General features: G+C 45.2%; 1 protein-coding gene across 5 annotated transcripts in view; it reads right to left on the reverse strand.

Moving 5' to 3' along the window:
• The window catches only part of PTPN4 (protein tyrosine phosphatase non-receptor type 4), a 278,626-nt gene that overhangs the window by 57,859 nt on the left and 198,196 nt on the right, over nucleotides 1-22,571 (reverse strand). For all 5 annotated transcript variants that reach the window (XM_029061248.1, XM_029061260.2, XM_029061256.2 and 2 more), the window contains one exon: nucleotides 16,576-16,644. In XM_029061248.1, the coding sequence (XP_028917081.1) occupies nucleotides 16,576-16,644 (69 nt within the window). The remainder of the gene's footprint in view (nucleotides 1-16,575; nucleotides 16,645-22,571) is intronic.

Here is a 22,571-nt window from a genome sequence, read left to right on the forward strand (position 1 = left end):
ATACCCCATGATACAACCGTGTCACCTGCCCCATAAATGTGGTTGAATGCGGTGCACATATTCGCACAGAATTTACATGTACTTAGGATCCGTCAGAGAACTGGACTCAACATGAGGGCCAAGCTGTAGAGGTAAGTAAAAATGACTTCCTTCCCCTGTTCCCAGTAGATTCCCTCTCCCCCTTTCTCTCCCCTCCGGCCTCCCTGCTCTCCGGCTTCTCAGGCCTCCACCTGATGCTGCACTCTGGTTCTCTTCTTTGTTTGACCTTTAATTGTAGCAACGGCTTTTTGGTGCCAGCTGCCCTTGCTCCTACGTCTTCCCCCGGACAAAGCCGTGGGAACGGGGACAGGAAGTGGGCTTAGTTGATAGAGCGCGGGCCCGGGAGTCAGAAGGACCTAGACCCTAATCCTGACTCTGCCACATGACTGCTGTGTGACCTTGGGCAAGTCACTTCACTTCTCTGGGCCTCCTTTACCTCATCTGTTAAACTGGGACAAGAGTGTGAGCCCCATGTGAGACCAGGACTGTGTCCAAACTGATTAACTTGTATCTACCCCAATGTTTAGAACCGTGCTTGGTACATAATAATAATAATAATTAAGGTATTTGTTAAGCACTGACTATGTGCAGAGCACTGTTCTAAGCGCTGGGGTAGGTACAGGGTAATCAGATTGTCCCACATGGGGCTCACATTTTTACAGATGACGTAACTGAGGCACAGAGGAAGTGAAGTGACTTACCCAAGGTCACACAGCAGACAAGTGGCGGAGCCGGGATTAGAACCCATGACCTCTGACTCCCAAGCCCGGGCTCTTCCACTAAGCCACGCTGTACATTGTAAACATGTAAGAAGTGTCATAATTAATTATCATTATATTATTATTTGTAATGGTGGTTTGTGAGTGGACCATGTCGCCCATCTACCTATCCAGGCACCGCAGTGTGGGCTCATGTCAAGTTGCTGTGGGCAGAGAATATGTCTGTTTATTGCTACATTGTACTCTCTCAAGCGCTTAGTACGGTGCTCTGCACATAGTAAGCACTCAATGGATGAATGAATGAATGAGGTGGGGACTACAGCAAGCAAGGGGGAGAAGTGGTGCTCGCTTGGCCTTCAGCAATGACACTTTCTACCAGGAAAGTTTCAACAAGGAAAACAAATGCTAGCACACAGTGAGGGAAATGAGTTTGGGGTGCAGGAGACGGCAGAAAAGATGTTGGGGACAAGTGAGGGAGAGTAAGGAGGAAGAGCCAGGGGAGGAGATGGAGAAACTGCCTACCTCCAGGGACCGATTGGAACATTTACTGGATGGGGATATGTGGAGGAATTTGTGCTGACTTAAGTAACACGGGACATCCATGGATTGCATGAATCCTGGAATGGTTCTAACTCAGGGTATGCCTACAAATGTAGTTGTAAATTAAAAAAAACCCAAACAACCCACTGTCAGACAGTATATTTGACAATACATTCTACTAATGTAAATTTGGAGAGCTCCAGTTAGGAAAAACATGAACACAAACGTCATCTACAAGCGTATGCTAATTGGGACTCGGTCGTATTATTACAAGTGGTATTGCTATAAGAATGTCACCTAATTCGCATGTGGGGATAATCTCAAAAATACAATCTACTTAATGCATTCTAGCATGGGAATATTTTTTCAGAAGCCAGCCACCTCATATCAGAATCACCCTATCAAATTTCAGATTCTGCATATTTATAAGCAGCTAAATATAAAAAGGAAAGTTTACAAAATAGATCCAAGTGCACAGAAAAGGTTAAGTATGTTAACCCCACTGAAGTAACAACTCAAGGAGAATCTGAGCGCATTTCCGAAACTTTAAACTCAACCAAGGGATATTATAAACAACTCAGGGTTCTGAGGAGTTGAACGAAACGTTCTATATGGCCACAAAACTAACTGGAAGTTATTTCCCTGCATTTGCTGCCTGGAAAACAATCTCCTTCATTCAGATTTAATCTCCTATTACACCGATTTATAAGGCGCTAGCACTTTTCAACAACGACTCAAGGGTTTTTCACAGATGTCTGCCTCTATTGCAGATGATCAAAATTGTAACTTTTTTCGAAGAACTTAACAATAGGCCCTCTTTCGAATATTCCTCTCTCATCATCCAGAGTGCATAAAGACCCAGACCCTTAAGGTAAAAGGAAAATACAGCAGATGCAGCTGCCTATCCACCCCGGAGTCTCCCGTCAAAAATGTCAGCTGAGCCTCAGTTGCTTAGGAACAAGAATCTGCGTAAAAGAATCGAATTGTGGTCGAGGTTTATGCATATCACCCACACCCTCTCTTCTCTGCCAGCCTCTTTTGGCCGAGGCATGGAGTGCCACAACCAAGTAGGCAGGAAGGAGGTATGTTGCAAAGTGCATGAATAGCCTAACAATAGTTTTTGCAACTTTTTTTATTCTTTCCTTCTATATACAATCACGGGAAATGCTAGATCAGGTGACCTCTCAAGTGCTTGTTCAAAGCCCTGAAGAAAAATGATCTAGAATTAATTTCATGACAAAACTAAAGAGACTAGAAAAATTGGATGTAGCCAGGGACCTTTCGTTCAGTGAACAGAACTGAAATCATCTGTGTGCAAAGACAGTAAAATATAAATATAATAATAATAATGTTGGTATTTATAAAGCGCTTACTATGTGCACAGCACTGTTCTAAGTGCTGGTGTAAATACAGGGTCATCAGCTTGTCCCACATGAGGCTCACAGCTAATCCCCATTTTACACATGAGGTAACTGAGGCACAGAGAAATGAAGTGACTTGCCCACAGTCACCCAGCTGACAAGTGGCAGAGCTGGGATTCAAGCCCATGACCTCTGACTCCCAAGCCTGGTCTCTTTCCACTGAGCCACGCTGCTTCTCCAGGTGTTTCTCCAACTGTAAATATCTTACAGTTACCACACATCTTCGTGGCTCCGTGGAAAGAGCACGGGCTTGGGTGTCAGAGGTCATGAGTTCGAATCCCAGCTCTGCCACTTGTCAGCTGTGTGACTGTGGGCAAGTAACTTAACTTCTCTGGGCCTTCGTTACCTCATCTGTAAAATGGGGATTAAGACTGTGAGCCTCATGTGGGACAACCGGATTACCTTGTATTTACCCCAGCACTTAGAATAGGGCTCTGCACAAAGTAAGCGCTTAACAAACACCAACATTATTATATGCCCCACAGAGTTGGAGCTAGAAGGACATTTATCATCTAATCCCGTTTCCATCTATTCTTGTTTTTCTTTTAACAATCCCCAGGTAACAAAACAACTTTCTTAGCTAAGCTAGTCCAGTGCTACATCACCCAGGCACCTAAGTTCATTTTCATATTCAAAAGAAGTCTCTCCTGCTTCAAATTAGACCCACTTTCTCTTGAAGTCTCAAAAGAATACAGTTTTGTGAAGACCAAGCTTTGTTAGAGTAGATAGAGCAGATTGATCTAGACTAGTAAACTTTCATTATAATTACTAGTAGTAATAATAATAATACCGATAATAACAATAATAGTAATTGTACTTGTTAAGTGTTTACTATGTGTCCAGCACTATTCTAAGTGTTGGGGTAAAAACAAGTTTAGCAGATCCCACATAGGGCTCACAGTCTAGATAGGAGGGGGAACAGTTACATGAAGAATCTGAGGCATAGAGAAGTGAAGTGGCTTGCCCAAAGTCACAAAGCAGGTAAGCGGTGGAGCTGGGATTAGAACCCAGGTCCTCTGACTCTCAGGACCGTGCTCTTTCCACTAGGCCATGGTGCTCCACTTTTCATTCCAATCCACAAGATATACTTCTGATAATGATGATAATAAAATGAATTACATTATGTTAAGAGCTAACTAGGTGCCAACTGTCAATTACATACTAATTGCTGGGGTAGACTCAAGATAGTCAGGTTGGATACAGTTCCTGTCTCACATGGGGCTCACAGTGTAAGAGGGAGGGACTCACATGGAGCTCACAGTGTAAGAGGGAGGGAGATCGGGTATTGAATCCCCATTTTACAGAGGAGTAAAAGTGAAGTAACTTGCCCAAGGTCACCCAGCAGGCTAGAGGCAGAACCAGGATTAAAACCCAAGTCCTCTGACTCCCAAACCCGAGCTCTTTCCACTAGGCACTGCTGCTTCAAAGCTAAAGAAGAAAAGTGGGGCCCTGATTATGCTGCTACTGGATGGCTGAGGAGCGCCTTGAGGATCACAGAGAAAGAAAGTGTTGATCGATGACTCGGTGTGTCCAGAGAAGCAGCGTGGCTTAGTGGAAAGAGCACGGGCTTGGGACTCAGAAGGACCTGGGTCCTAATCCCAACTCCACCACTTGTCTGCTGTGCGGCCTTGGGCAAGTTACTTCTCTTCTCTGGGCTTCAGTTCCCTCATCTGTAAAATGGGGATGAAGACTGTGAGCCCCACGCAGGATAACCTGATTACCTTGTATCTACCCCAGCACTTAGAACAGCGCTTGACACATAGTAAGTACTTAACAAATACCATCATTATTATTATTGTTGTTATTATTATGTCCTCAAGCGTGTTCCTTGCGGTCAGCTGTGCAGAGCCTGGCACTGTTCTTCAGTATGCACAGAGTGAACTGAGTAGCTCTTCAGCAGATTTCCCTTCCACAGTGTCCTAATTCTCAACTCTAGAATGCCCTCCCTCTTCAGATCCAACAGATGATCACTCTCCCCACCTTCAAAGCCTTAATGACAGCACATCTCCTCCAAGAGGCCTTCGCTGAATAAGCCATCATTTCCTCTTCTCTCATTCCCTTCTGAAGCAGCATGGCTCAGTGGAAAGAGCCCGGGCTTTGGAGTCAGAGGTCACGGGTTTGAATCCCGGCTCTGCCACTTGTCAGCTGTGTGACCATGGGCAAGTCACTTAACTTCTCTGTGCCTCAGTTACCTCATCTGTAAAATGGGATTAAGACTGTGAGCCCCACGTGGGACAACCTGATTCCCCTGTGTCTACCCCAGCGCTTAGAAAAGTGCTCTGCACATAGTAAGCACTTAACAAATACCAACATTATTATTATTATTGTTAGCCTTGATTTCATTCAATCGGATTTATTGAGTCCTTATTGCATATAAAGCACTGTACTAAGGGCTTGGGAGAGTACAAAATCACAGCAGATACACTCCTGCCCACAAGAAGCTCACAGTCTAGAAGGGGAGACAGTCGTAATATAAATCAATAAATAAATTACAGATATATACAGAAGTATACATATGTGTTGTGGGGATGGGAGGGAGGATGAATGACGGAGTAAGTGAGAGCGGTGCAGAAGGGAGTGGGAGAAGGGGAGAGGAGGGCTTAGTCAGGGAAGGCTTCTTAGAGATGTGCCTTCAGTAAGGTTTTGAATTGGGGAGAGTAATTATTTGCCTGAAATGAGGAGGAAGGGCTTTCCAGGCCAGAGATAGGGTGCAGATGAGAAGTCATCGGCGAGATAGATGAGATGGCGGTCCAGTGAGAAGGTTAGCATTAGAGGAACAAAATGTGTGGGCTGGGTTGTAGTAGGAGAATAGTAAGGTGAGGTAGGAGGAGGCAAACTGATTAAATGCTTTAAAGCCAATGGGGAGGAGTTTTTGTTTTTGTGTACACTTGGAACTGTACATTTTATTCACCCCTCCCTCAGCCCCACAGCACTTACATACATATCTATAATTTATTTACTTAATGTCTGTTGCCCGCTCGGAGATGGTGAGCTCACTGTGGGCAGTGAATGGTTCTACCATCTCTGTCATACTGTCCTCTCTTAAGCATTTAGTACAGTGCTCAGCACACAGTAAGTGCTCAACAAATACAACTGATTGACTGATCGACTACAGCCGATCCTGTGGGGGAAGAGTTTCCCGGTCCATCTGCTAGTCTTCTAGTATGGCAGTTGTCTGGTAGGGCCAAGAGGTTGACCTGTCCTCGGTCTGATCCCCTGTACCTTGCCACTGACCCCTCTACCACATCCTGCCTCTGGCCTGGAATGCCTTCCCTCCTCAAATCCGGCAATCACTATCCCCTCCTTCAAAGCCTTATCGAAGGCACATCTCCTCCAGGAGACCTTCCCTGACTAAGCCCCCCTCTCCTCTTCTCCCACTCCCTTCTGCATCGCCCTGACTTGCTCCCTTTGTTCTTCCTCCCTCCCAGCCCCACAGCACTTATGTACATATCTGTCATATATTTATTTATATTAATGTCTGTCTCCATGCCCCCAGACTGTAAGCTCGTTGTGGAGAGGGAATGTATCCATTTATTGCACTGTTCACTCCCAGATGCTTACTACAATGCTCTGCACACAGTGAGTGCTCAATAAATACAACTGAATGAATGAATGAAGAGGTGAGCTCGGTCCTGAGACCAAGAACTTGCACAGAGGAAATGGTTCCGGTCCTAGTGGTTTGCACAGTGCCACTCACACTCTCTCTTCTTACGTTTCTCCTAGTGCACAGAGTGTACTGAAGAAACAAGTGGATGGGGGTGTAAAGCATTGCTAAGGGCACATTTCTTCTCCTGGTAGTTAAGCGCTTACTATGTGCCCGGCACTATACTAAGCACCGGGTGTAGATAGAAGCTAATCAGGTTAGATACAGTCCAGGTCCCTCAAGGTGGTCACTGAGGCCCAGATAAGCAAAGTGACTTACCAAAGGTCACACAGAAGACAAGTGGCAGAGCCAGAATTAGAACCCTGGTCCTCTGACTCCCAGGCCCGGGCTCTCTCCACTAGGCCACGTTGCTTCTGCACATACAGTCTTCCCCGACCTTAGCCGGCTACAGGCTGAACTGAGACCAGAACCTAGGTCTCCTGATTCCCCAAACAGTGCTCTCACCACTGGACCAACAGCAAAAACAGTAGAGAGGCCCTACGTGACAACAGCTTACACATACTTGATGGCAGTTCAGCAATATTCCCTCTGAATTCTTTCAGAACCTCCGCCAACGGCATTTGTGTGTAATGCCTAGTACTGGGAACTTTAAAAGGATGGTATTTGTTAAGCATTTTCTATGTGCCAAGCACTGTACTAAGAGCTGGGGTAGATCCAAGATCACAGGGTTGAACACAACCCTGTCTCTCATGAGGCTCACAGTCTAATTGCCATTTTAAAGATGAGGTAACTGAGGCTCCAAGAAGTGAATGGACTTGTCCCGAGCAGATAAGTGGCAGAGCTGGGATTCAAACCAAATCCTTTGACTCCCAGGCCTGGGCTCTTTTCATGCTGCTGCTGCTAAAGGATGAGGAAAGTATGAGACATGGACCCTATTCATGAGGAACTCAATTTAGCAAGGTAAACAAACATTGATGGAAAATGACCAGAGTTCAGAGAATGTAAGAACAGCTAAAAATAACCAGCCTGAGTAGAGATACAACAAAATAAACTCTTAAGTGGATGTCAACTCATCGTGGTGATTTGTTTGTGTCTCGGTTATCAATTTGGTCTAAAACATCCTGTGTGCTTACCACAGTTTGAGCCAGGGCCTCTGACCTGTCTGCTTGGTAAACACAGTTCGGGTGTAGATCCTTCCAGCTGACACCTTTCTTAGTAAAGCAGCATGGGCCAGTGGAAAGAGCATGGGTCTGGGAGTCAGAAGACCCGGGTTCTAATCCTGGCTCCTCCACATGTCTGATGTGTGACATTGAGCAGGTTACTTCACCTCTCTGAGCCTCAGTTACCTCACCTGTAAAGTGGGGATGAAGTGAAACAGGGACTGTGTCCAACCTGACAGACAAGTACTTTCCACAGTACTTAGTACAGTGCTGCTTAGCACACAGTAAATGCTTAACAAAAACTACAATGATTATTATTATTACTATTAAAGGCTGAACTAGAGAATTCATTGAGCCTGTAGCACTTTGCACGGTGCTCAATGCCCTCCTTTTTTGGGGGTCTAATTTCCTGTCTTCCCCTCCTCTGCCATCCCTTATGGGTTTTTACATTCTCCTCCCAGGTAAGCTTTCCTTTTCCCTCCCAGTTTGGCTGGGCAGGATTTCTATTTGGTTACCTGGTTTGCTTTATTGCACTGGCCTATCTTTTTTCCCCAACTTTCAATATTGTATTTTTGAAACAGTCTCGGGGGCTTCTCGTAGGTGATTTTTTTTTTTTAGCTCCTCCTTTCAAAGGTTTTGTAACTGAGATTTAGCTTCTATCGCAGCCACTTTTTCTAAATGTAATATCCTTGTGGTGATAGACTATTTTCCCCCATGGCCTTCCTGTCAGGAGTGTGAAATTTAATCAGGCTGCGAATACTATGATGGAGGGCCCCATCGACCCACTCAGGAACTATCTGTTGCAGGTTACTCTGATAAATTCAGGTGCATTATCTAATTTCCTCCATCCTAATTAATTTATGACACCCTCAGTGACAAGAGCCCAACGTCCAGCCTGAGGATGGCCTAGGGGAAAGTGCTTGGAGCCTGGGAGGAAGAGGACCTGGCTTCTAGTCCAGGCTCCACCGCTTGTCTCCTGTGTGACCTTGGGCAAATCCCTTCACTTCTCTGGGCCTCAATTCCCTAATAAGCAAAATGGAGATTCAATACCTGCTCTCCCTCCTACCTAGTCTGTAAGCTTTAAGTGGGACCAGATTATTCATTCATTTGTTCAATCATATTTATTGAGTGCTTACTGTGTCCAGATCACGGTACTATGTGGTTGGGAGAATAAAATACAACAATAAACAGACATAGTCCCTACCCATAACAAGTTTACAGTCTAGAGGCGAGGAGGCAGACATCAATACAAAGAAATAAATTACAGATATGTATATAAGAGCATTATCCTGCATCTACCCCATAGTTTAGTACAGCTCTTGGCACACAGTAAGCTTTTAACAAAAATTATTTTTGCTATTCCTAGCCTTGCTACTTCTGTAAATATTTGTACTTTTAATTATTAGAAGGAATATGGTCTAGAGGAAAGACCACAGGATTGGGGGTGAGGAAACCTGGTTCTAATCCCAACTCTGTTATTTTTTTTGTTGTATGAATTCATCATTCACATTTCTCTCCACGAGGATCGATTATGCCCCTTTGCCCGACTCATTCTCCCTTCTGTGTCACCTTTGCATTTGGATCTGTGACTTAGGGTCATTTGATATTCACCCCTCCCCTAACCCCACAGCACTTATATACATACTTTAAATTATTTATTATAAATTACTTATTAATTCATATTAATACCTGTCTCCCCTTACATACTATAAGCTCATTGAGGGCAGGGAATGTGTCTGCTGATTCTCTTGTGCTTAGAACAGTGCTCTACACATAGTAAGCACTCTAGGCTACAAGGCTCTCCATCACCTTGCCCCCTCCTACCTCTCCTCCCTTCTCTCTTTCTACTGCCCACTCTGCATGCTCCGCTCCTCTGCTGCCCATCTCCCTACCGTCCCCCGTTCTCGCCTATCCAGCCGTCGACCCCTGGGCCACGTCCTCCCGCGGTCCTGGAACGCCCTCCCTCCTCACCTCTGCTATACTAATTCTCTTCCCTTCTTCAAAGCCCTACTTAAAGCTCACCTCCTCCAAGAGGCCTTCCCAGATTGAGCTTCCCCTCTTCCCTCTGCTCCCTCTGCTGCTCCTCTACCCCCCCTTCACCTCCCCTCAGCTAAGCCCCTTTTCCCCCCCTTTCCCTCTGCTCATCCCTCTCTCTCTTCCCCTCAGCACTGTGCTTGACCGCTCAATTGCATATATTTTTTATTACCCTATTTATTTTGTTAATGAGATGTACATGACCTTGATTCTATTTATTGCTATTGTTTTTGTCTGTCTCCACCGATTAGACTGTAAGCCCGTCAATGGGCAGGGACTGTCTCTATCTGTTGCTGATTTGTACATTCCAAGCGCTTAGTACTGTGCTCTGCACATAGTAAGCGCTCAATAAATACTATTGAATAAATGAATGAATACCACTGATTGATCTTGGCCTCTTCCCCCGACTCTGTCTCCCTTCTGCACCATGTGGGCACTTGGATTTGTCCCTCTGGGTCTTTGGTATTTCCCTCCCCGGAAACCCCCTCTAGCCTGCAAGCTCACTGTGGGCAGGGAACGTGTTTACTTTAGTACAGTGCTCTGAAAATACTAAAGGCTCAATAAATACCACTGATTAATTGGTTTTCTCATCTGTAAGACTTAATGAAGATTTATTTCCAGTTCTTCCTCTCCCTGTGAACTCCACATGGGACAGGTACTGTTTTTGTTGTGATGGATCCTACATCTACCTTAGTGCTTAGCAAAGTGCTCGACAAATACCAAAATATTCAGAATTAAATATTTATATTTATCCATACATTCTGTGATTTCTTCAGAGGTTTTGCCCTGTGTTTGTGTCACTTTCTCCTTTGTTCTTCTTGTTCCTTCTATTTTTACTAATCTGTAATTTTTTCACTAATGTTCATCCCCTGACATTAAATGCCAACTCCTGAGGGAACTCAGTTAATTGTCAATCATATTTACTGAGCGCTTACTGTGTGCAGAGCATTGTACAAAGAGCTTGGTAGAGCACAATATACCAAACATATTCCCTGCCCACAACAAGCTAAGAGTCTAGAGAGAATATGTATCTCATTACTACTGCATTCCTCAAATCACTTATTACGATACCTAACAGTCAGTGATCCATAAAAATCTCATTCCTTGATTATTTTTTCATTCAATCAAATAAAAGCACCGTACTAAGCGCTTGAGAGAGTGCAATATAACAACAGACACATTCTGGCCCACAAGAAGCTCACACTCTAGAGGGGGAGACAGACATTAATATAAGTAGATGAATAATAAATGCACTGCAGTACATATGTGTGTGTGTGTGTGTGTGTGTGTGTGTGTGTGTGGGTGGGTGGGAATGGGAGGGAGGATGAATGAAGGAGCAAGTAAGAGTGGCACAAAAGGGAGTGGGAGAAGAGGAGAGGAGGGCTTAGTTAGGGAAGGCTTCTTAGAGGAGATGTGTCTTCAGTAAAGCTTTGAAGTGGGGAAAAGTAATTATCTGTCACACAGGAGGAGGAGGGAGGGCACTCTCTCGGCCAGAGGTAGGATGTGGGTGAGACGTTGGTGGTGAGATAGACAAGATTTAGGTACAGTGAGAAGGTCCTCATTAGAGGAATGAAGTGTGCGGGCTGGGTAGGAGAGTAGTGAGAAGCAGCGTGGCTCAGTGGAAAGAGCACGGGCTTTGGAGTCAGGGCTCATGAGTTCGAATCCCAGCTCTGCCACTTGTCGGCTGTGTGACTGTGGGCAAGTCACTTAACTTCTCTGTGCCTCAGTTCCCTCATCTGTAAAATGGGGATTAAGACTGTGAGCCCCACGTGGGACAACTTGATTCCCCTATGTCTACCCCAGCGCTTAGAACAGTGCTCAGCACATAGTAAGCGCTTAACAAATACCAACATTATTATTATTATTAGTGAGGTGAGGTACGCAGGCTGGGGGGGGCAAGGTGATTAAGTCTTTTAAAGCCAATGGTGAGGAGTTTTTGTTTGATGCGGAGGTGAATGGGCAACCACTGGAGTTTCTTGAGGATTATCTTTCTTTGTGGGTTCTCGGTCAAGATGCTTTACAATAGCAATTTATCCAATTCCAAACCTTATTTGCCCTTCTTAACCTCAGCTAAATTATTTGAGGAAAAGTGAACTCTCCTCTCATACATTACTGGTCCTTAGTTTAGCCATCTTCAATCTCACCCAATTTTTCCTGCTCCCTGGTTTTATGTGGAGCTGATGGGCTGGCCCTATTCTTTCATTCATTCATTCAATCGTATTTGCTGAGCACTTACTGTGTGCAGAGCACTATATTAAGAGCCCGGGAGAGTACGATGCAACAATAAACAGACACGTTCCCTGCCCACAATGGGCTTGTGAGACAAAAGTGGAGGAGACAGACATTAATATAAACAAATAAATTAGATATATATACATGAGAGCTTTGGACTTAGGAGGCGAGAGAACAAAGGGAATAAGTCAGGGCAATGCAGAAGAGAGCTGGAGAAGAGGAAAAGCCTCTTGAAGGAGATGTTCCCTCAAAAAGGTTCTGAAGGAGGGGAGAGTAATTGTCTGTCGGATTTGAGGAGGGAGGTTGTTCCAGGCCAGAGGCAGGATGTGGGTGAGAGGTCGGCGGCGAGACAGACGAGATATAGGTACAGTGAGAAGGTTAGTATTAGAGGAGTGAAGTGTGCGGGCTGGGTTGTAGTAGGAGAGTAGTGAGCTGAGGTAGGAGGGGGCAAGGTGATTGACTGCTTTGAAACCAACAGTGAGGAGTTTTCGCTTGATGCAAAGATGGATGGGCAACCACTGGAGTTTTTTGAGTGGGGAAACTTGTCCTGAACAATTTGTAGAAAAATTAGCAGGGCAGCAGAGTGAAGTATGGACTGGAGTGGGGAGAGACAGGAAGCTGGGAGGTCAGCAAAGAGGCTGATGCAGTAATCCAGGAGGATGACTGTACTAAGTGGTTGGGGGGTGGGGAAGATAGGAGTCAGAACTACCTTTGCATGTTTCACAGTATGTTCTACTAACCAGAGACTGCAAACTTGTTGCGGGTGGAGAATCTGCCTACAATACAACTCTCCCAAGCGTTTAGAACAGTGCTCTGCACAGAGTAAGCACTCCATAAATCCCACTGATAGACGGATGGCAACCTGCCTATCTCTGTTGTATTGCAATGTCCCATTCATTCATTCAATTGTATTTACTGAACGGCTTCCTGTGTGCAAACCTCTGTATAAAGCGGTTGGGAGAGTACAGTACAACAGAAGACACATTCCCCACCCAAATGCTTAGAACAGAGCTCTACACTCAGAAAGCGCTCCAAAAATCCCACTAATTGGTTGATGACAACTTGCCTACCAACTCTGTTGTAATATACTCTCCCAAGCGCTTAAAACAGTGCTCTGCACACATTAAGTGCTCAATAAATCCAACCGATGGATGGGTTGAACAGAGGGTCCGTTTCAGTATGTCTCGGAGTGACTGACCTTGCTGCTGGTCGCTTTGTTCTTTGCTGATTTCTCTGCTGCTGCTTGGTAGCAGTGGTTCTAACTCCAGAGTGGCTTCTAGTCTGGGTCGACTGCAGTATTTTTATTAAGCAGGGAATGGCTACGGACAGGGTCTTCTCATAGCCATCCCCCCAGCTCGAGAGTTTTCGGCAGGGCAGACTCAGCTCCTGGCCCGGAAAGGGGCGGACCGGGGGGTGGCCGGAGCGGTCACAACCCCGCCTCAATGACGACTCTTGACTGAGGCCGAGAGCTACGCAGCGTCCATCCATCCCTCAGATCTTCATCTGTGGCTATCTGGCCCCTCCCCTGCACCTTCAAAAGCCTGTTGGCTCACCCCAGCAGTCATCTCCTCCACTCAGCCCCAACGCCCGCCCTCTATCCAGCCCCCAATTTCCCGTTAGAGGGTTTTTTTAAACTTTTAACACTATTTTTATTTCATTATTGCTGATGATGTCTCTCCGATAGAGCCACTTGCAATCTCGTGGCCATCGCTTAGTACAGTGCCTGGCAAATAGTAAGCCTTAACAAATACCATCATCACTATTATTTGCCAGCCCTGAACTACTTGCAAGTTTTGGACACAAGTTGCTGCTGTCTCCCAAGGCCCCAGGCAGCCTCTGAAATGGTTAAGATGACTCACATCCCTAGAGTTCACACCGGAGGGTGGCCACAAGCTGATTAGCCTTGCTTCTAGAAAAGTGTGAATACTCCACACCCTTTTCTCTAGTGAGATTTCTGAGAGCTATAGAGTGAATCCATCCCTTCTCCTTTTCTCAACTCCTCTTCTTCTTGTTTTCCTTTACTTTCTCCTTCAGAAGATCATCACTGGCACCCCCTCGGAGGTATTTTAACTCAAATCACTATAACACAATTTGTCAGTCGGCCAATTGTATTTATTGAGCACTTACTGTGCACAGAGCACTGTACTAAGAGCTGGGGAGACTACAATATAGCAATATAACAGACACATTCCCTGTCCACAATGAGCTTATGGTCTAGAGGGGGAGACAGACATTAAAATGAATACAGTTACAGATGTGCACATAGGGGCCGGGAGGGGAGATGAATAAAGGCAGAAAGGCAGTCAGGGCGATGCAGAAGGGAGAGGGAGAAGAAGAAAGGAGGGCTTAGTCAGGGAAGGCCTCTTGGAGGAGATGTGTCTTCAAGAAGGCTTTGAAGGAGGAAGAGTCATTGTCTGTCAGATATGAAGAGGGAGGGAGTTCCGGGAGTTCCAGATCAAAGGCAGGGAGTGGGTGAGAAGTCGGCTGCGAGAATGAATTGGGGAGAGACTGCTTAGCTAAAATCGGTCTTTTGAATTGGAAATTTTTATGCTCTAATAATGATCTAATACTCTGTTATTTCAATCCATCAATCGTATTTATTGAGCACTCACTATGTGCAGAATACGGTACTAAGTGCTGGGAGAATACAACAGAATTAAAATTCATTTTCTGTATGGTACTTTCCAAGCGCTTAGTACAGTGCTCTGCACACATTAAGCGCTCAATAAATTCGACTGAATGAATGAATGCAGAAGACATGTTCCCTTCCCATAGCGAGCTTACAGTCTAATGACTGTATTTGCTAAGTACTTATTAGATAATGAAGCCCCATGCTAAGTGCTGGGGTGGATAAAAATTAATCAGATTAGGCAGTCCCTGTAACACTGGGTTCAAGGGGACTCAACTCCTTACAGAAGTTAGATTTGTTTTTTTCGGAAATACTTTTGCCAAGGAACTAAACACAAAAACCCTTGGGCCATTTTTCCTGATTATATACGTGTCAGAGATTCAGATGATAAATGTAATTAAAATATCTGTACATGAATTTCAATGTTTTCATCAACTAGCTCACACGATTGAGTAATTTCTGGCCAGAAGAAACAAGGACTGTACTGTCACTATGCCTCTTCAACCACACACGCCTTTAATTATTACTCAAGCAACTAAATATTTAGGAGGCTAAACATAACAGTTTCAAAAACTCAACTCTGGTAGACATAAACACTCCAGAATGAAACTCGGAGACTTCCGTTTCCTTCTTTCAATTTGACGGGTCACCGTGCCTACTTACTGGCATGCCAGTTTTGAGATATTGAAAGTTCAAGTGAGTAAATCCAGTCCAAGAAGCAACCATTAAAGCAACAGCTAATAATAATAACAATAATATAGTATTTGTTAAGGGTTTTCTATGTGGCAAGCTCTTTTCAAAGCGCTGGAGTAGATACAAGGTATTCACATTGTCCCATGTGGGGCTCACAGTCTTTATCTCCATTATACAGATGATGTAACTGAGGCACAGAGAAGTTAAGTGACTTGCCCAAGGTCACACAGCAGACAAGTGGCGGAGTCGGGATTAATGATAATAATCATTAAAACCCAAGTCCACTGACTCCCAAGCCCAGGTTCTTGCCACATGACTATTTCTGCAATTATCAGTAATCGAGATACTAGTGTGGCTCAGTGGAAAGAGCCCTGGCTGGGGAGTCAGAGGTCGTGGGTTCGAATCCCAGTTCTGCCACTGGTCAGTTGGGTGACTGTGGGCAAGTCATTTAACTTCTCTGTGCCTCAGTTATCTCATCTGTAAAATGGGGATGAAGACTGTGAGCCCCACGTGGGACAACCTGATTACCCTGTATCTACCCCAGCGCTTAGAACAGTGCTCTGCACATAGTAAGCGTTTAACAAATACCAACATTATTATTATTATTATTATTATTATTAAAAGCTCAAATGGGGGGGGGGGATCATGATGACTGATGTCCTGTGAACGCGAAAGAAGGATGGAGGCTGAGGCACAGGAACTGCCAAAGCAACCCCTAAACACATTTAGAGCACAATGGGTGAGAATTCTTTAGAATTTCCAATACGTACCAATCCCCCCACCCCCTTGCCCAAAGGTGCCCATCCCCTCTAGATTTTAAGCTTCTCATGGGCCAGGATCACTTCAACCAACTCTGTGGTATTGTACTCTCCCAAACGCTTAGCCCAATTGCCCCGCACACATAAATACCATCGATTGACTGATGGATCAACCTCAAATCCTCAGCTCAGACCATTTTCCAGAACCTCCCAGGCTCCAGCTATTTTCTGACCTGTCTTTGGAGCAAGCTCAGTGCTCTTGTTTGACTTCATTGACTAGGGTCACCTAAGGCCAAGTCACTCAAAAGCTTAGAGTGATTCGGTGAAGAAAATATATTACCGATTTGTACATTCCAAGTGCTTAGTACAGTGCTCTGCACATAGTAAGCGCTCAATAAATACTATTGAATGAATGAATGAATATTAAAAAAATTCAAAAAAAGCTAGGGTAAAGGATTTCTGCTAAGAGACTGGGATATTTTGTGTCTTTTATAATCTCCCCGAAAGCCAACGGGTTAATGTAATTCCTTATTGCAACACCATTATGTAAAGTGACAGGTGTTTTTTAAGCAGTGAAAAGTTAATGAACAATCTTGCTACTTCCAGATTCCAGGAGATGTAAAAACCTGATGTCGTCTTCCCAACTCTCGCACTACACACCGATGAGTCGAACGCCGAACAGGAATCAAGGAGGGAAAATTTGGTCCCGCAAATTCCGATCAAACACTGCAATGGAAACAGCTTACCTTGCAAATACCCTGTCTTTGTTTGCTTTTTCTTTTCCATACTGTACAGACTGGACTTCTGTCCTCCCACTGAAAGAAACACATGCAGTCATTTAATTCTGAGATGACGATGCAGAGGCATAGCCCACCAGCGAAGTACTCAAAGTTCAAAACCTTTTCTGCATTTTTTTAAAGCAGCGATTGAGCAGTACAACTCATCACCTCAAAGCCCAGAAAAAGAACGTTGCCCCAAGAATCACAGTCACCAGATATGGAATCTGGGGCTGAGGGTTAGTAGACCAACCTGGCAGGGTAGGCCGCCGCTTAAGGAGTCACTCGTGGGAAGTCAGACGAGAAGGGGGCTTTTAACTTTTCCATCCTCCCCACCTGACGGCCCTTGAGAGTGAGAGGAAGACGGGGGTAAATCCAGCCCTTCGAGGTTATTCCCCCAAAGGCTGTAAGCTCTTTGTGGGCCGGGGTTGTGTCTACCAACTCTGTTGTATCGTCCTCTCCCAAAGGCTAAGAACGGTGCGCTGGGCCCCGTGCACGGTCCACGCTACATTCATTCATTCAATAGTATTTATTGAGCGCTTACTATGTGCAGAGGACTGTACTAAGCGCTTGGAATGTACAGATCAGCAACAGATAGAGACAGTCCCTGCCCACTGACAGGCTTTCAAAATTCCGTCGACTGCCTAACTGAAGACGAAACAGGGCTCTCCACTCTATAGAACTTCTGCTGACCTTCTGAGGATGGCAGGCCTCCAGGGAGGGGGCCAGGCCAGGCCCAGAACGATACACTGGCTGAGGAGACAGTAGTGGCCACTCTGAGCCTCTCCAAGCCCCGGAGCCCTCAGAGACTCTGACTGTTGTGGCCCGTGCAGAAGCAGAGTTCCTGCCTGGAGGCAGTACTACCCTTGGGCCACCGCAAAGGGCCAAGAAAGCCAGAAAATTGCCAGGCTGACTCCAGGGAAGCTTTGGTGGCAGCGGCCAGCCTCACCCGGTCTCCCCCACGCCGCCACAAACAGAAACGGACTGGGCCCAGGCCAGGCTTCCTGCCAGGAAGCATTATCTTGATGATGTTGTCTTGTTTTTGTTTTGTTCTGTTTTGCTTTACTGTCTGTCTCTTCCGTTTAGACTGTGAGCCCGTCAATGAACAGGGATTGCCTCTATCTGTTGCCAAATTGTACATTCCAAGCACTTAGTACAGTGCTCCGCATATAGTAAGTGCTCAATAAATACTATTGAATGAATGAATGTGAGCTCCCTCTAGACTGTGAAGCGTGTTGTGGGCGGGGAATGTGTCTGTTCATTGTATTGTACTCTCCCAAGTTCTTAGTACAGTGCTTTGCACACAGTAAGCGCTCAATAAATACAACTGAATGAATGAATAATAATACTAATAATGATAATAATAATAATTTGTTAAGTGCTTACTATGTGCAAAGCACTTTTCTAAGCGCTGGGGAGGATACAAGGTGATCAGGTTGTCCCACATGGGGCTCGCAGTCTTAATCCCCATTTTACAGATGGGGTAACTGAGGCCCAGAGAAGTAAAGTGACTTGCCCAAAGTCACACACTTGACAAGTGGCTGAGCCGGGATTTGAACCCATGACCTCAGATTCCCAACCTGTGCTCTTTCCACTGAGCCACACTGCTTCTCTGCTATGAATGATGCCCCAGGTCCTTGAGGAAGTGCTGGGCTCCCCTACCGGCATCCGGGCCCCAGCGGGGGAACCCCGAGTGGAAGAGGTCAGTCTGAGGCGGCGGGCAGCGGGGCGGAAAGGCTGCCGGCGACTCGGGCCCGACCCATCCGGCTACGGATGTGGGGCAAGAGAGGGACCCGGCAAGGTCACCTTGGCCCGCACATTAAGACCCGGCTCCTTCTGGTGGGTGAGCAAAGGAAAGCAATTTAGCATTTCATTGCTCTTTTAATTTATTCACGGCCTTTTTCATTTAACTTTCACAGATTAAACGAGTGGTACAGAAGTCGGAAATGAAATCACTTTACCTTGGTTTCGCTCCAATTATTTCAGGGACTGAAAAAGACTGTGCCTTTTTTCAAACGGTCCGGAGAAACGCTTTTAGCCAAGGTGGTTTGTTGTAAAATTGCATGAATGAGCTTTTACTTGAACTGCCTCTTTCAACATCTTTTCCCTGACAACTAAAAGACAGCTCTGGGCTCTCCTCCCACCTAGAAGGGCAAGGCATCAACAATAAGGGCCATCCAAGACGGTCGCTGCCTAGAAAATTGGAATTCACCAACTCTGTAGTGTTCCTCGGTGACACCAGCCTGGGCTGCATGTTCACAAAATTCAATTCACCATCTGGGATCCAAAAACTCAATCTGATTATTAACTCTATCCTTCCCCCAAATCTGGTCATTATAAAAACTATCAATTAGTCAATGGTATTTATTGCGCGACTACTGTGTGCAGAACATTGTACTGAATCCTTAGGGGGGAACAACGTAAGAGAGTTGAGAGAATGTTCCCCGCCCACACGAGTTTACAGTCTAGAAGACTATGACTACAACTTCTGCATTTCTGATTTGCTATATACCCTAATTTTAGAACTACTCTGGCTGTTTATTTACTACTTAAGAAGACTAATTGCTTCATGATGATAAAATTACATGCCACTTGCATGTTCACTTATTTACTAGTGTATTGGGAAAAACAACTAGCCAAAGAATTCTAATTTTGAAGGAGTAAATAGTCCCTTAATGGGACAAGGAGTGGTGACAAGATGATAACCTGTCCTAAATTTATGACAGGTTGACCTTCCACTCAAGGTGCTCTCCATATTTACGGGCAACAACTCGAGTCGGGAAGTGACGGCTCATGAGCCAGATAGGGCTCTACTTGGAATCCATCAATCAGTGGGATTTATTGAGCGCTTACTCAGAGCCCTCTACTGAACAGTGGGGAGAGTACACGACATCAAAGTTGGCTGATGAGCATCCAGCCCCCAAGGAGCTCAGTCACTCAATCGCAGACTCGGCCCTTGGAGGGGCTATGCCGTTAGTCTCATCCTGCAGCCGGAAGCTGTGCGGGAAGTACCTGGCCCAACCTGCCTCTTGTATTGTGCTCTGCCAAGCGCTTAGTACAGTGCTCTGCACACAGTAAGCATTCAATAAATACGATTTCATGAGAGAACAAATGAGTCAGGTGGAGCCGAAGGAGAGCCAAGATGGTGGCTTCACTCCTGCCTGGAACGCAGGGCAAGTTGGACCTGCTCTCCTCTCCTGCTCTGCCCCTCACCGGTCAATCAATCAATCAATCTATTAAAGCTCTTACTGTGTGCTGATTAACTGTTCAGCCAAGCTATTTGTGGAAAAGTAAACTCTACTCTCATAAAGTAAACTCTACTCTCATAAATTACTGGTCCTTGGCATCAAATTTATTGAACGCTTACTGTTTGCAGAGCGCTGAACCAAGAGTTTAGGAGAATACAACCTAGCAAGAGTTGGTAGACATGTTCCCTGATCACAACGAGCTTACAATCCCGAGGGGGACAAAGACATTAATATCAATAAATTACAGTTAAGTACAAAAGTGTGTGGGGTTGGGGGTGAATAAAGGGTACAAATCTAAGTGCAAAGGTGACACAGAAGGAGCGGGAGAAGAGGCAATGGAGGGTTTAGCTGGGGAAGGCCCCTTGGAGAAAATGTGTTTTTAACAAGGTTTTAAAACAGCGGCATTTACTTAATTGCTGATTGTGGGCACAGCACTGTACTACGTGCTTGGGAAAGTTCCTGTTGGTAGATGCAATACCTGCCCAAAAAGAGCTGATGGTTGATGGAGACAGATATTAAAATAAATTAAATTAACTAAAATAAATTACACATAGGGGAAATAGTAGAATACAAGGGCATTTCCATACATGCTCTGGGGCTGGGTTGAGTATCAATAAGGATCTAAGTGTAAGGGTACTTGGGTGAACTTGGGTAAGTTACTTAACTTCTCTGTGCCTCAGTTACCTCATCTATAAAATGAGAATTAAGACTGTGAGCCCCATATGGGACAGGGACTGTGTTCATTCCGATTAACTTCTATCTACCCGAGTGCTGAGTTCAGTGCTTGGCACATAGTAAGGGCTTCACAAATACCATTTAAAAAGAAAAAATAGGGAAAGATGGGTAGGAGAAACGAGGGCCTAGTTGGGAAGGCCTCCATGCCCACTGACTGCCTGTTCACTTTGGTGTCAAAGCACACCAGCCAAACCGGGCAGGAAAGGAGCCCACTCAGCCCCGCCCTGACCTGGCTGGCGAACAGCCTCCGTGCTCGGTGCCGGGCACCGTGGTGCCCGCTGAGAGCAGTAGCCGGGCCGGCAGGTAGGACACTTCAAGTCCCAGGTCATCAGTCACAAGGTAAAAGAGATACGAACTCCTGTATCTCAATCAGTTAGGGGCCTTATCTGATTGCCTGAAAACAGTGGGTCAGATGTACAACAGGCAACGAAGGAACGGTTCCTACAGGAAATGATCAAAGAGCATTGATGGCTCCCGAAAGGGGGAAAAAAAACGACCAATATAAATATATTTTTTAGAGTGATAAAAACCACAATGTTAGTTGTGGAGATCAAAAGCAATGTAAATACGTACCAATAATGAAACATTTTGAATTTGATGTTTGGTAAATTAACTACTTTACCTTTATTTACCAAATGTTATCTTTAAATTTGTTTTTAGCTTAAAGGCCCCTGGAGCTAACAGAATAGAGATCCGCTATGATCTCGGCTAAATACACCTATTATCATTATCTACTCTTCAAGTGAAATGGGTTCCTATAATTCTATTAACATCTGGTAAAATGCTTAAAAGAAATGGGGAAGAAAAGGGCTTAAACTCTGCAGTGCTATTCACTAGGGCTATTGCACAAACCCTAAAAGAAAAGCATCACAATCGGGGGAAACAACTCTCCGTGTTACTCTGGTTTATAGATTCAGGCTCTGGCAGGACTGTTGGTGGAAAGAACGTGACTCTGGGTATCAGGAGACTTGGGTTCTAATCCCAGTAGTGCCATTATGTTCATCTTCCTTCCTCACCTTACTCTTCTCCTTCCTTTATCGCGCTCAGTGACACCACTATTGAGCTTGCAAGCTTGGTCTTGACTCTTTGACTAGTCTGTCTTTCACTTCCCACATTCGGGCTGTTTTGAGGCTGGTGGATTTCCCTCTCTAACACTGCCTGTCTCTTCTCCTTCCACTCTACCATTATGGCAACCTCTATGATCCGAGGCATTGTCACCCCTGGCCTAGATGGCTGCACCACCTCTCCGTCTCCAACCCCTTGCTCATGCCCTACCCCTGAAGTCACATTTCCTCTAGAGCCTTTCCTCATGGCATTTGCTTCCTCCAAAGTCAGAGCCCCTGCGACTAACATTTCATCATTTCCTGCCTTTTGTACTCTCAAGGGCCTGGAAGGCTTCTGTATATCTCACTTTACAATCCCTACCACATAAAAGCCCAACTCATATGAATAATCCACTCCTGGCTCTATATAATAATAATAATAATAATATTGGTATTTGTTAAGCGCTCACTATGTGCCAAGCACTGTTCTAAGCACTGGGGAGGATACAAGGTAATCAGGTTGTCCCACGTGGGGCTCACAGTCTTAATACCCATTTTACAGATGAGGGAACTGAGGCACAAAGAAGTTAAGTGACTTGTCCAAAATCACGCAGCTGACAGGTAGCAGAGCCGCAATTAGAACCCATGACCTCTGACTCCCAAGCCCGTGGTCTTTCCATTGAGCCACACTGCTTCTGTAAATTACTGCTTTGTCTGTCTATTGGGCTTAACTACAAGCTCCTTGAGGTGGGGATCGTGACTATTAACTCTACCATAGTCAGTCAGATTTACTGAGTGTTTACTGTGGGCAGAGCATTGTGTTAAGCACTTGGGAAAGTACAACATAACAATAAACAGATACATTCTCTCAAGCGGCTGGTACAGTGTGCCGCACACAGTAGGAGTCAGTAAATACTATTTATTAGTGATTCACTAGTCC

This window comes from Ornithorhynchus anatinus, chromosome 1 (genome assembly GCF_004115215.2).
Source record: "Ornithorhynchus anatinus isolate Pmale09 chromosome 1, mOrnAna1.pri.v4, whole genome shotgun sequence".
Classification (NCBI taxonomy): domain Eukaryota; kingdom Metazoa; phylum Chordata; class Mammalia; order Monotremata; family Ornithorhynchidae; genus Ornithorhynchus; species Ornithorhynchus anatinus.